The sequence below is a fragment of the Tupaia chinensis genome, unplaced genomic scaffold, assembly GCF_000334495.1.
Source record: "Tupaia chinensis unplaced genomic scaffold, TupChi_1.0 Scaffold144048_1, whole genome shotgun sequence".
NCBI lineage: Eukaryota > Metazoa > Chordata > Mammalia > Scandentia > Tupaiidae > Tupaia > Tupaia belangeri.
In genome coordinates, this window is record NW_006203900.1 from 108,856 (window position 1) to 124,337 (window position 15,482).

General features: G+C 39.8%; 1 protein-coding gene and 1 pseudogene across 1 annotated transcript in view; both read right to left on the reverse strand.

The window, feature by feature from the left end:
• Positions 1-7,949: 7,949 nt before the first annotated feature.
• LOC102481955 (olfactory receptor 2M4-like) lies at positions 7,950-8,974 on the reverse strand (annotated as a pseudogene).
• A 3,935-nt stretch (positions 8,975-12,909) lies between these two features.
• The window catches only part of LOC106733552 (nucleolin-like), a 4,835-nt gene continuing 2,262 nt past the window's right edge, over positions 12,910-15,482 (reverse strand). The window contains 2 exon segments of the mRNA XM_027767228.1: positions 12,910-12,916; positions 13,975-14,057. Of these exon segments, the coding sequence (XP_027623029.1) occupies positions 12,910-12,916; positions 13,975-14,057 (90 nt within the window).

The following is a 15,482-nucleotide window of genomic DNA, read 5'->3' on the forward strand; positions in this document are numbered from 1 at the left end:
GGGTCCAGGTTCATCTTTCTGCAGGTGGATACCGAGTTTTTCCAGCACCGTTTGCTGAAGAGCTTATTCTTTTCCCATGGATTGACTGGTAACCTTTATCAAAGATCAGTTGGCTGTATGTTTTGAGGTTTATTTCTGGGATCTCTATTCTGTTCCATTGGATCACCTGTCATTTTTTGTGCCAATATTATGCTGTTTTGATTATCACAGCTTTGTAATATATTGGAGGTCAGGGAGCAAGATGCCTCATACTCCATTCTTATTGTACAGGATTTCTTAGGTAATATGGGATCTTTTGTGATTCTAGACAAATTCTATCACTGTCTTTTCTAAGTCTGTAAAGAATATCTCTGGTATTTTCATTAGGATTGCATTAAATATGTAGATTAATTTTGATAAAATAGTCATTTTAATTATTTTAATTCTGCCAGTCCAGTAACATGGGATGTCCTTCCACTTTTTTGTGTAATTTTCAGTTCTTTTTTTAGATTTTCATAGTTTTTCTTGTAGAGGTCTTTGATTTCTTTGGTTAGATTTATTCCTACCTTAGACTTTTTGTATCTATAGTACATGGGATTATTTTCTTCAGTTCTGAGTCTCTTTGTTGTTCGTAAATAGAAATGTTGTCCATATACAGATTTTTATGTTTATTTTGTATCCTTCCACTTTACTGTATTCATTTATTACTTCCAGGACTTTATCATGGATACCCTTGGGTCTTCTACGTATACCATCATGTTATGTGGAAATATAGAGAATTCCACCTAGTCTTTCTTTATTTGATTGCCTTTTATTTTGTTCTCTTTTCTGATTGCATTAGCTAGGACTTCCAAGCACTATATTGAAGAGGAGTGGAGAAAGTGGACAGCCTTGTCTTTTGCCAGTTTTTAGTGGCCCATGCCGTATGATGTTAGCTATGGGTTTTTAATAAATAGCTTTTATTGTGTTGAGAAATGAACCTTCTATGCTGATTTTACTGACAGTGTTAATCATGAAGGAATGTTATATTTTATCAAATGCTTTTCCTGCATCAATTGATGAGATCATAGAGTTTTTATATTTCTCTTAATTTAGTGTATTATGTTTTTGGTTTTGTGTATGTTGAACTACCCTTGTATCGCTAGAATAAAGCCTAGCTGGTCATGATATATAATTTTTATTTATGTTGTTGGATATGATTTGATAGTATCTTGTTGAGAATTTTCACATTTATACTCATCAGAGATACTGGCCTGTAGTTTTCTTTTCTTGTCATGTCTTTGTATGTTTTGGGGATGAGGGTGATAGAGGCTTCATTCAATGAATTTGGGAGGGATCCTTCCTTTTGGATCTCTAAAAATTACTTAAGTAGAATAAGGGTTAACTCTTTTTTAAAAGATTTGTAAAATTCAAAATTAAAGCCATCAGGACCAGGATGATGAGAGGCTATTTATTACTGATTTAATTGCATTGCTTGTTATGGGTTTATTCAGACTTTCTCTGTCCTCCTGATTCAATCTTGATAGATTATATGGGTCCAGAAATTTGCCCATCTCATGCAGGCTTTCTTTTTTTGTTGCCATATAGTCATTTACAATATCCTCTAATGATGTTTTGTATTTCTATTGTCTCTGTTATAATATTCCTGTTACATTGAGAATTTGATTTACCTGGTTCCTTTCTCTCTTCTTCTTAATTAGTCTAGCTAATGGTGTGTCAATCTTGTTTATATTTTCAAAGAAGTAGCTTTTGCTTTTTGTTGTTTTTAACATGAATGGATGTTGAATTTGGTCATTTTTTTCCTGCATTTCTTGAGATAACTACAGATTTTCTATCCTTTGTGTTGTCACATTGGTAGATTTATTTATGTTGAGCCATTTTTCATCTCTGGGATAAATTCTGCTAGATCTTGGTCAGTAATCTCTTTGGTGTGTGCTGTTGAATTCAGTTTAACAGTGCTTCCTGGGGATTTTTGCATCCATGTCCATCCAGGACATTGATCTATCATTTTATTTTTTTGTAATGTCTTGTGTGACTTTGATATGATGGTAATGCTGGCATCTTAAAATAAATTTGAAAGTATTCTTCATATTCAATATGTTAGAAGAGTTTTGAAAGGATTGCTATTAGTTCTTATTGAAATGTTTGATAAACTTCAGCAGTGATGGCATCAGATTGTAGGCTTTTCTTTAGTGGTACACTTTCTAATTAATGATACAATCTCTTTAGTGGTGACTGGTCTGTTCCAATTTTCTATTTCTCCCTAATTCAGTCTTGGTAGCCTGCATGTGTCCAAAGTGTATCCAGAATTTTTAGGTAATTTAATTTGTTGTTGCATATTTTAAAAAAAATAAATTTTATTTTCTTTTATACATTCAATCTCATTGTTTAGCTTACAAAGTGAATATTCCAACATGTGAACATTTCTCCCTAGTCCAGTTGATAAAACTATAAAATTATCTTCAACAGATAATACCACATTTCTTTGTCTAATTAATGCTTTGCTTCTCTATTTTTCTTCTAACTGTCCTTCATCAGTCTCTACGCTTTCACACACACTATATCTGGTATTCACATACATTTACTGTGTTTATATATCCTTTAGTCAATCAGTTTCAGTCATGGAGTGTGGACACTCGGTACATATTAAGTGGGGGCATACAATGTTTCTCCTTCATAGCCTGGCTTGCTTCACTCAGTAGTAAATCTTCCATATTCTTCCACTTCCTGTCAAAAGCCAGGGTCTTGGTATTTTTTGTGACTGAATAGTATTTCATAGAGTATATGTGCCACATGTTTTCAATCCATTTATCTGTTCATAGGCATTTGGGTTGGTTCCATGTCTTAGCAACTGTGAATAGTGACACAATAAATATCAATGTGCAAGCACTTTTCTGATTAAGGATCTTTTTTTTTTTTTTTTTTTTTTTATAGGGCATGTGCACTCGCCAGACAAACAGAGAGAGTTATAGAGACAGAAAGCGAGAAATCACCCCTCAGGGGGAATGGTCATGCCATGCCGCAATCCCTTCTCCTCCATTCTCCTCTCGGGATCTTGGGCATGCACGCGCACACACACCTGGCGTGAGTTTTAAGCCACCGGGTCTGGGACACGAACCACAGTCGACTACGTGGGAGTCCAGCAACATAGCCATTACGCTAACTGCTGGTTCCCTCTGATTAAGGATTCTGCTGCTGTTTGGGTAGATACCAAAGAGTAGAATTGCTGGATCATATGGTAGTTCTATATATAGATTTTCGAAGAATCTCCAAATTATTCTCTACAGTGGCTGAACCCATTTACATTCCCACCAGCAGTGTAGGAGAGTTCCCCTTTCACTACACCACTGCCAGCACTTATCATTTTTTGTTTTTTAAATCTTAGTCATTCTGACTGGGGTTAGGTGGTATCTCATTGTTGTTTTTACATGCATTTCCCTTCCAATGAAGAATGTTGAGCATTTTCTTATGCATTTTTTAGTAGTTTTTTAATCCTTCATTCTTCTGAAACATCAGTTCTAATGTCTTCTCTTTCATTTCTGATTTTATTTGAGTTTTCCTACATTTTCTTTATTAGTCTAGCTAAAGGATTTTCAATTATGTTTGAATGAAACAGAATAAAAAACTCATAAATAAATCTAAGTATTTATGGTCAGTTGATTTTTGAAAAAAGTGAGAGAACATATAATGGGAAAGGACAGTGTCTTCGGTTTTATTAGGAAAATTAAATAGCTACATGCAGAAAAGTGAAATTGATTTTTACCTTATACTGTACATAAAAATCTATTGAAAATAAATGAGACTTAAATATTCAACTGGAAGTTTTAAAACTAGAAGAAAGTACAGGGAAAAATTATTAGGACTTTGGTTTGGGTGATGGCATCTAAAGCAAAGGGAACAACAAAAAAATGAAACAAAACGAGACTTACAAAACTAAAAACCTTCTAAAGAAAAAATAAAGTGAGAGATAACTCCTGTATTATAAAAAAAAGTTTACAAATTGTACATATTATATGAGGCTAATATCCATAGTATACAAGTAACTTAAACAATGCAATAGCAAGAAAACAAACAACCCAACTGTGAAATGTGCAAAGAAAGAAGAAGAGAAAACACCTCCTATTGAGGATGGTCAACATTTCTCAAAAAATTAAAGATATTTCTCAAACAAATAAATACAAATGGCAAGTAGACCTATGAGAAAGTGTTCAATATCTCTAATATCAGAGAAATGGAAATGAAAGCCACATGAGATATAAGTTCATGGCTGTTATACTTCTAAACAAAAAGATAAGCAATAGTTGGGGCCAAAAGATTGTGTAGTGGTTAAGGCACTGGACTTCACATGGCTGACCATAGTTTGAGTCCCAAACTCAGTGGCTTGAAATCATACCAGGCATATGTGCGTGCATGTTCAACATCCTGAGAGAATGGAAGAGAAAGGATTTCAGGTTGGCCATCACCCCTAGGGGGTGATTTCTCACTTTCTCTTTCTATCTATCACTCTCTTCTCCCTCCCTCTCTCATGAATGTATGTGCTATGTGGAAAAAAAAAAGCAAGACTGATAACAAGTGTGTAAGGATGTGGCAAAAAGGGAACTCATGTACACTGACAATGGAATCTAAATTAGTTCAGTCTTTTTTGAAGTGTAGTTTGGAGGTAGAATTATCCTTCTATATTCCCAAAGCAATTGAAATTGGCATGTTAAATACAGATCTGTACTTCATACTTCCATGTTCATTTCAATATTATTCACAATAGTCAAGATGTGAAAACAACCCAAGTGTGCATTAACACATGACTGAATAAAGACATATGACATACACACAATGGAATATCACAGAGCCTTTAAAAAGCTGTCATATGCAGTATAAATGAAACTGGAGGATATTCTACTGGACAACATAAGTCAGACACAGTGAGATAAGCACTGCATGATTTCACCTATATGAAATGTTTAGTAGGTCCCACACAGCTGAGTCCCAGATCCCAGTCCTGAGAAACATTGCCAAGCATGTATGTGTGCATGCCCAAATTCTCAAAAGTAGAAAGAAATGGAGGATAAGGAATTTCAGAAGGACAATCCCCCATGGAGGGTGCCTTTCCTTCTGCCCATCTCTCTGTCTCTCTGTTTCTCTGTGAAGTCCACACACCTTCTAGAAAAAATATAAATTTGATTCAAAGTTATAAACTGCTATAAATTAAAGAACACTATTAATAAAGTAAAAATACAACTCACTCAGTGGGAGAAATTATTTGTAAGTTATATATCTGATAAAGGTCTAGCAACCAGAATATACAAAAAAAAAAAGAGAATTCTAACAACAACAAAAAGACAAATAACACAAATTAAGAAGATCTGAGAAGAAATTTCTTCAAACAGTATATATAAATTACTAGCAAACAAATGTAAGATGTTCAAAGTCATTAGTTTTTCAAGAAATAACAATTCAAAGCCACAGGAGATATGACCTCATATCTAGTAGAATAGCCATGGCCTAAAAATAGAAAACATGAATTTGTGGGGTAGAGAAACTAGAACCCTCTTATATTGCTGGTGGAATTTAACATTTTGTAGCCACTGGGGAAAACAATTTTGCAGCTCCTCAAAAAGTCAAGGAGCATTACCATAAAACTGAGCGATTCTACTAGATACACCTGAGATTTAAAAACATAGACCCAAACAAAAATCTGTATACAAACGTTTGTAATGCACTTTTCATAATGGTGAAAAGGTGGACACACGCTAAATGATCATCATTTGCTGAATACATAAACAAAGTAGTGAAACCTTACAAAGAAATATAATTGACATATAGTAACTAATGAAATAACTTATGCTGAGTGAAAACAGCCAGTCACAAAATGTCACAGATGGTTTATTCCATGTGAGAGCAATGTCCAAAATAGGCAAGTCTGTACAGAGAGCAGTGACTGCAAGGGATAGGGAGAGGAAGATTTGGAAAATAATTGCTAATAGATATGAGTTTTCTCTTTGGCAACAGAAAAGAAGTTTATATTAATAATATTGATATTCTCATAAATTTGTGAACATACTAAAATCCACTTAATTATGTACCTTAAAATGCTGAATTTTATGATATAATGCTTTTCTCTTAAAAAAGAAATATTGAGAATCTTCTACTTGGTTCAAAAAATTTTATACTAATTTTTGGGATGCAGTAGGTTATAATCCATTGTCATGGCCCTAAATCATAAAACCCAAGTGTAGTAAAAAATATATTTAGAACAATAATATGCTGCACAATAAAGACTGGATTAATGCATAGAAATTAAGCCAGACTCTACGAAGGATACAAAATTTCCTATAATTCCCCAATAATAGAGAATTTATATGGAGATTTCCAACCAAGCAACAACAGTTTGAGTACATAAAAAATTTATTAAAGTGCAGATGCCTTGTGGAACATTGAAACAATTGGTGTGGGCAGATTTGAAAACCTTAAGTCCTCTCCAAGTCATTTGTGAGTTTTGTGGGATAATTTATAAGAACTCATTTCTGTTTACAAAACTCATCGTTAGCAATTCCTGGAATTGGTCCAGACAGATTATAGTTACTCACATAAAGATTAAAGAGGACTAAAAAAGAGACCACATCCATTTTCTCACTCATATGTGGAAGCTGGAAAAAGATGATTTCTCAGAGGCAGAGCGTAGAAAGGGTGGGGAAGATGAAGGGCTAGAAAGGGGTGGATAATAGATATAAAAATTCAGCTGGTGACTGTAGGGCACTGCTGGGCAGTTCTGTGGCCATGCTGCTGCTCTGGAACCTGCCTAAGCCTGCCAGCCTCGCCCAGGGCAAGCCATGTCCCTGAGTGACTATAGAACTGGGGAGGACCACGGTTCAAGTATCCTGCCAACGATCTCTCCCTTGCCCCCTTTCTCTTTTAGTAAGAAACTTAAAAATAATACAGTTCAGAAGAACAAGTTCTAGTGTTCCACAGCACATCAAGGCGATGGTAGCTAACAATGATTTACTTAGTATTTCAAAATAAGTAGAAGATAAGATTTGAATGTTCCTAGCACAAGTAAATAATCATATTTTAGGTAACGAATATACTAATTACATTGATTTGATTACTGCAAATTGAAAATGTGTATTGAAATGTCATACTGTGAGCCATGAATATGTACAATTATTTTTGCTTATTCATTTCATTAGAAAGAGATACAGAGAGGGAGACAGAGACAGGCCCCACCCAGCAGCATCTTCATGCTGCAATGTGCCCAGCCCTGGTCATTGGGGTTTCAAGCATACGTGAGTGCACCAGCCATGCTCAGGGACCTGGTGCTGGAATGTGAATTTGGGATCTAAATATATACAACTACTATGTATCAATCATGATTAAAATGATGGTTGTTCATCTCTACAAAATAGACATTTTATTTGGACTCATTAAAATATCTATGTTTAATATACTGATTAAAATGTATATAGGACTTTCTAAGAGATATTTTTATCTAGACAAAAAAATGGAAGAAAGTGCTGATATTAACTCCCCTCTTCTAAATAAGAATTATGTACTGAAGAATCACAATTCCAATGGTCATTGCAAGGTTTGAGGACAGGTAAAACTAAAGACTCGTACTGACAGGTGAGTGATCACATGGAAAAGGGCATCTCTCTAAAAGCAGAGGGTTCTCAGATAAAGCAAGAACTTTCAGACTTACACCTGGTTCCAAAGGCAAGCACTCCATAGTCAAGGACCAATAATAGCCAATAATCAGTGATATAACTGACATTCAAGGGAAGAAGTAGCCTGTGCCAATGTCTAAAATCAGCCCAGTTTACATGTGATGTATATACAATATACTAAATAAAGATATCTTCATTTCTTTTTTTAAAAAAAGGGAAAGGAAGACATGCTAGTAGGAATAGAATAATAGAAGTGCTTTCACTGCTTGAAGGAATGTTGAACAGTGGGCACTCAAAAGACTTTCTATAGTGTTACATTAACTTTCCTTTCCTCAGTAGCTTCTTCAATCCCCTGGATACCTCTTTGTTGCGGAGGCTATAAATGAGAGGGTTCAGCATGGGGGTAAGGATGGCATAGAAGGCTGACACCACCTTGTCCTGGTCTGGTGTATGACTAGAGGCTGATCTCATGTACATGAATATGGCAGTGCCATAGTAGAGTCCCACTACAGACAGGTGGGAGGAGCAAGTGCTTACAGGCTTTGCGGAGACCTTCCCCAGGGCCCATGCAGATGACAGCTCAAAGGACATGAGAATAAGAAATGAGGATAACCCAAACTGGGAGTTAACATCACCACACAGCAGATGAAAAGCAATCTTTCAAACGCAGATGTGTCTGTGCAGGACAAAGGTAAAAGGGCTGCAACATCACAGAAAAAAATGATGACTTTCCAGAGAGCTGCAATAAGAGAATGACAGGACAGCCACAAGTATGATGATGCCATCAAGAGAGCCCAAGGCCCAGGAAGCAGCAATCATAAGAATACAGAGTTTCTGATTCATGAAAATGGTATACCTAAGAGGGTAGCATGTAGTCACATAGTGATCATAGGCCATGACCGCCAGCAGGAAGCACTCGGCCCCCAGCAGGGACAAGTAGAAGAATATCTGGGCTCCACAACCAGCCACCGAGATGAACTTCCTTCCAGACAAGTAGTTGGTGGCCATCTTGGGCACTGTGGTGCAGACAAGCATGAGGTCCAAGAGGGAGAACTGGCCCAGCAGAACGTACATGGAGGTGTGCAGCTGGGCGTCCATGCAGAAAAGGAGCACCATAGGTGAGTTCCCCAGGACAGCCACTGAGAAGATGCCTAGGACCAGAGAGAAGAGGAAGGTGCTGGGCATCCATGCAGAAAAGGAGCACCGTCTGAGTTCCCCAGGACAGCCACTGAGGAGATGCCTAGGACCAGAGAGAAGAGGAAGGTGTGGGTGGGGCTGTGATCAAAGATCCCTAGCAAGATGAAGTCAGAGCTGAAGGTCTGGTTTCCCCACACCATTGTGAATAATTGCTTTAGCTGGAAATTCTAGACAAGGTACAACATGGCTTCTTAATCCACTTTTCCAGTGGATTACCTGGCACAGTGCCCTCCTGGGCAGTGCACACAATGCACGCTGAGCCCTCCCTTCAGTCACGGTGACTCAGGTGAGTTGGTTTGGGTCTTTCACAGGTTGTCATCCTCCTTTCATAGAGAATGGGTTAAATAAGTTTTCTCTTTCTTTTACAGATGGGAATATTCACGTTTATAAGGGCCTTATAATTTATCCAGATATAGTCAATAGAGATCATAGGAGAAAAACATTGCACCTATTTGTTGCTCGATTTTGTGGTCACCCTGGTGACAGAAACTTCCTTACTGAGCTTTTTCCTACTTCTACCCTGGCACATCTGAGGTCAGGTCTCTGCTCAGGAGCAGGATTTTTGTTCTCATGCTTTCTCCCAGCCATTCTACCCCCAGGCTTGCCAGAGATTTTATGGGATCAATGACATTACCTCCTGCTACACACTCTTCACTTTAATTCAGAGAAGGGTTTCCTCTGTTACATTTAAACTTCCCTACCTCAGACCAAGCCTCAGATTTTGTCTTAAAACACCCATGGAAATGTATTCCTAAGGAAGAGCAGGGCATTCACTTCTCTTTTAAACAATTTTGTTGCTCCCAATTCCATGTAGAGAATGAAGATGAAATATTTTTTTTATTTGTTTGCTTTAGTTTTGCGACAGGGCAAATGCATCCTGGGGGATGGGCACATGCACCCTGTGCTTTTCAATACCCTGGGTCCAGGACTTGAACCATTAAGTCAGCCATGTGAGAAATAAGTCCTTAATCTCCATACCAAGTGCTGGCTCAGATTTTTCTTTTTCTTTTTCTTTCTTCCTTTTTTTTTTTTTTTTTTTTTGCCATAGGGTGCTTGATCTCAACAAAGAGTTATAGAGAGATGCAGAGAAAGAAAAAAATGTCCCTTACCCTCTTGGGATTTACAGCATGCATGCACATGTGCTCAGCTTGACTTTCAAGCCACTGAGTGTGGAACTCCAATGTGATCAACCATGTGAAAATCCATCACCTTAATCATTATGCTATCTGTTGGCCTCTGGAATTTTGTTTGAAGTTTCTTTGTTTTGTTTGCATTTTTGTATTGTTAAGAAATTGTATTTTTAAGAAATAGAATTTTTCCTGTTACAATGAAATGTTATAAATATAATAGGTTAAACATCCAGGGTACAAAATAGAGTCCCATTCACAACATCAAAAGTTTAACTGCAGGGGCCCACAGGTGGCACGGTTGTTGATGCACTGGACTCCCACAGCTGACCAAGTTAAAGTCCCAGACTTGGAGGATTAAAAATCACTCTAGGTACATGCACATGTGTGCCTGAGATTTTAAGAGAAAAAACAAAGTGGAAGGGATTGCAGTGTAGCCACTTCCCTGGGACAATGCTCTCTCACTGTCTCTCTCTGAATCCAGCGAAAAGGAAAGAAAAAAAAAATAAAAAGATTCACTGCAATATGCTACTTCAGGGACTATAGTAGTGTGTTCTGTACTGTGAGCAAAGGACCAACTGACTGGGCTCAAGACACGCAGAAGCCAGGATATGCCTGGGGGTGAGGCACAGGAAGCACTGCGGAAAGGAGCTTGGACAAGTGCCGAGGATCAGATCTGGATAATGAAGGCTCAAATATCTTCCTCTGGGGCAGCAGGGAGGCAGCTGAGGTGCTGGCTGAGGTCAGAAGACGCGGAGTGGAAACGGGACAGGAGTCGTAGATGCAGGCAGTGTCAGGATGCTCATGGATACTGTGTGTTATGAAAACTGTGCATGGATTCCAGAAAACTTTCATTCCAAAATAAACTTAAATAAATATTCCCATGAATTTTTTTGCAGTCTTTTGTATTAACTGTGAGCTCAGGGACAGTGCAGAAGTGAGGACTCTGCTTGTACTGCTTAATTGCCCTGTCTGCCACACGCAGGTGTTTATTGGTATATCCTGGTCTCTCTCCCCTCCGTCTTCCACTTTTGTAAATATGTGTACAAAATGTGTGTGTCTACATGTGTATGTCTATGTGTGCATGTGCATACGTGTGTGTATATGTGTGTGTACGTGTGTGTGTTACTGGAGGTTAATTTTATAGCTTAGTCTTTAGGAGATGGTACATTCAATACAATTTTTACTGCATTTATTGAATACATACTGCAACACACAATGTCGAAAATGCACTCAAACTGTCTTTTTATACTGGGGAGAGTGAGAATTTCTTTACTTGCAAGAAATATACATGCGTTTTATTAAATAAAGATGTAGAATTGCCTTGCTGCTTTAAAGAGTTCATGTCCCTGTAGAAGGATGCATACGGACGTAACTGGCCCAGCATCCTAGCTGGCTGAGTGAGCACCCCAAATCCCAGGAGGACCAGGAGAGGACGGAACCGTGGGGTGGACCGTGGGGTGGCCGTGTGCCTGGAGAGTGCTTCTCACTTTCTCTCTCCTTCTCTCTTTTCTGTCTCTCTCTGCAAGCAGACATGGCCCATCACAATATTTCTAAAATTAATAAGAAATTAGAAATAAGCGGAGCCGATGTTCTGCGTTTTCAGTCCCTGGTGCACAGAAACGTGGCCAGGGGAAGTGCTTACTACAGCGTCTGGGGAAGGCCAGGAAAGGCAGCCTGTGGTTTCTAGCAGACTCTGCGCTGTGGCCTTCCTAGCAGATGTTGCCCCGGGCAGAGACTGAGGATGCCCATACCTTGGCGTATCCATCACCTTCCCGCAGCCCTGCTGACCTGCACACAGACCCCAGTGTCACACGGGAGGCCTCCTGGGGCCCAGCAGACCCTGCAAGGCCAGCTCTCCTGCAGACTCACCTCTCCATGCTCGTTGGCCCCGAGCACTGGAGTCTGGATCCCGTAGAGCCTGCACTCAACTGTCAGCCTGGTCCCTGTACTGCCCGCAGGTCCCAGCCATGGCTCCTGTGGCCCTCACCCCTCTGCTCTGTTCAGACCAGCACCTGGGCCCCATGAGCCTCCCTGTCCCAGTAAGCAGAGCCCACCCTGCTGCTCTGCCCTTCCTGGGGCTCTGCTGCTCCCAGACCCACACCTTCTAGTTGATGAACTGTCCCCTGTGTGGTGCTTGGGGCAGAGACTGAGGATGCCCATACCTTGGCGTATCCATCACCTTCCCGCAGCCCTGCTGACCTGCACACAGACCCCAGTGTCACACAGGAGGCCTCCTGGGGCCCAGCAGACCCTGCAAGGCCAGCTCTCCTGCAGACTCACCTCTCCATGCTCGTTGGCCCCGAGCACTGGAGTCTGGATCCCGTAGAGCCTGCACTCAACTGTCAGCCTGGTCCCTGTACTGCCCGCAGGTCCCAGCCATGGCTCCTGTGGCCCTCACCCCTCTGCTCTGTTCAGACCAGCACCTGGGCCCCATGAGCCTCCCTGTCCCAGTAAGCAGAGCCCACCCTGCTGCTCTGCCCTTCCTGGGGCTCTGCTGCTCCCAGACCCACACCTTCTAGTTGATGAACTGTCCCCTGTGTGGTGCTTGCTCCCATCCATCACTCACTCTGCAGTAAGCCCCCTCCTAACCCCACTGTGCTGTTCCTGGCTCTGCCTGCAATGGGCTGCCTGAGGAGCTTTCCCACCAGACTCCTGGGGTCCATGACATGGTCACACCTCTAAGTTAGACTGCAGCCCAGCCACAGTGCTGCTCAAGGTGGTGCTCCCAGGAAGGCTGAAGCCCTCAAGAAAGCTGGTTTGAGTTTAGCTCAGTGTGAAAACTGGGTGCAGTAGTGGGAGCAGGTAGAACCAGCAAAATCCTATCTTAAGAGACTACACACTACACAAACACTCACAAATTGAGGAACTAAAGTGTCATCCAAGTACCCCTAGTAAGGGAACCAGTGTGTGTGTGTGTGTGTAAGGTGTGTAAGGAGAAGTGAATGTCAGCGTCTGCAATACAGCACGGGGGATATAAGACTGAAATGAAGACACAATGTGGATTGAGCTGTTGAACCAATATCATCCCTGCCAGGGTCCATTGCTGTGCAGCTGAACAGAGGTACCCGAGACTGGGTGATTCACACATGATAGAGGTTTATTTACCTCATGATTCTGGCAGCTGAGAAGTCCCCATGCATGGGGCCTGCTCAGGATGGCTCCAGTGCTGCTACATCCCTGCCCTGCTGAGGGAATCTAGGAGACAGGTGGACACAGGCAGAGACTTGACACAGAGTCTGCCCTTCCTCTGTCTTCACCCTCCCCCAGCCACGAGGATGGTGCCCTCCTGTGAGTCATTCCCTGTTAAGATCTCACCACCACCCTAAGTCAGTCCACTGGGGACCATATTATCAGAGTGTGGTCTTTGGGGATCAACCGTTCATTATTCATATCACAGGAATATTATTTCCTCCAAATGTAAACCAACAGTTTTTTTTCTTTCTTAAATCACTTTATTTTGTGAATTAATTCAATGTGGATTAAGTAGTCAAATTAAATAGCCTACATTTTATATATATATATATATATATACACACACGCACACACATATATGTGCACGCATGTGTGTGTGTATGTGTATATATATATACATAATTTTACCCCAATTAACAATTAACATGTATATATATATAACATATATATATAACAATTAACATAAATATATGTTATTTGTTAATTGGAGTAGAAATATTAGGATTTATTTTGATTAAGATATAAGCTGTGGCAGACTGTTTTGTGGTTCCTCAGGAGGCTGATCCCACATGGCTAAGTATGTGGTTCAAGTCCAGGTCTTGAATATCATGCCGAGAGCATGTGTTTATGTGTCCAAAACTCAAAAAGGAGGAAGAAATGGAAAAGAGGGAACTGCGACATGACCACTCTACATGAGGTCTGCTTTATCATCATCCCTTCTTGTCTTGCTGTGTTTCTCTCTGGAGAGTACATGCACACTCTGAAAAAAAAAAGATATATGCTGTCAAATTTGTAGATAATCTTGAATGCTCACTTACGAAATTAAATCTAGATTCATCAGGGCTGATGGCTGATGGAAGTGGAGATCAATGAGTCTTATGACCCTTCCCAATCTCAGGGGCTGGAATACAAGGAGAGCAGAGACAGGGTTGTCAGCTGTGAAGACCCCTGAAATTGGGTTCTGTCAGCCATCCAGGAACCATCTGACTGGGGACCAAAATGGAGTCTAGCTCTGGTTTTCCTGTCCTCATCCTCCCCCAGCCATGAGGATGGCGCCCTTCGGTGAGTCATTCCCTGTTAAGATCTTACCACCTCCCTAAGCCAGTCCACTGGGGACCATGTTATCAGAGTATGAACTATAATTTTAAATATTGTCTACATGCATTTTTCTCTTATAATTTCAATTAATTTGGGAAGTTGATGTTAGTAACAATTTACACATTCATAATTTGAAAAATACTCCATATAGGAGCAAAAGAAAAAAATCACTGCTGTCCTTTAGATTTTTCAATTAGTCGTTGGCCTGAATTAAATGATCTACATTTTAATATAATTATAGATTAATGACTATAACTAAATCTCTTTTAGTAAATCCAAGAAAATTATGGTTACACATAGATATTATAAATTCAGTATCCTGATCTGATCTAGACGACTAAAATATACAGCTTTGTCCTGTTCGGTTGTTATAGAAATCGCTAGGATGACTTACTCTTTTCTCTGTTTTGTTCTCCAACGCACAGGGTGGGGATGTGTGTGCTGCAGTCACTATTCCTTCCATAAATGGATCAGCCTGAAGGAAGTGTGGCCACCATGAGTGCACTTACTGCTCCCCGGCAGGCTCTTCATTTCAAGGGGCATGGACGGCCTTTCCTGTAGGCAAGTTACACAGTCAAAACAGCCTTTTCCTAAAGCACTACTGTGGGTAACTGTGGACATCAGTCGGACACTTGCTCTGCGTGCAGCGCATGATTCTCTGTACAGTAATACACCGGCGAGAAATACATTGCAGGGGTTCATGTAGTTCCATAAATTCTGATCCTTCTTGGTGAGCAGAAATGTGGAGACGATTTACCCATTTTAGAAGCTGAACATTCTCCACCTGGGTGTTTTCCAATTTCTCTCTCTCTCACTTCTCTCATAAGCACACTCTTGCAAATTTAAAACAAAATTAATATTTTTGTGATGGAAAAAATTAAAGGAGTCATTTTATAATATCACCTGGGTTTAAGATACAGAACTATATTCCAAAATGTCACCAAAAATCATCGAATAAATAAACAAAAGGCCAGTGCATCAACTCTTCTTCCTAGGTGAGTTTAAAGAGCCTCAGTAAAATTTTACCTTGAGGAAAAAGTTCTGTTTCCTGCTAGACTATATGCCACAAAATTCTTTATTTTTTTTTTCAGAGTTTAGGACTTTTTAAAATTTGTCCTAAAGTCATCGAAGCAAAAATCATGATAAAACATTCTGCTTTATTTTACAATTGCCCAATGCAAAAAAAAAAAAAAAAAAAAAAAAAAAAAAAAAAATATTGGGAGGGAAA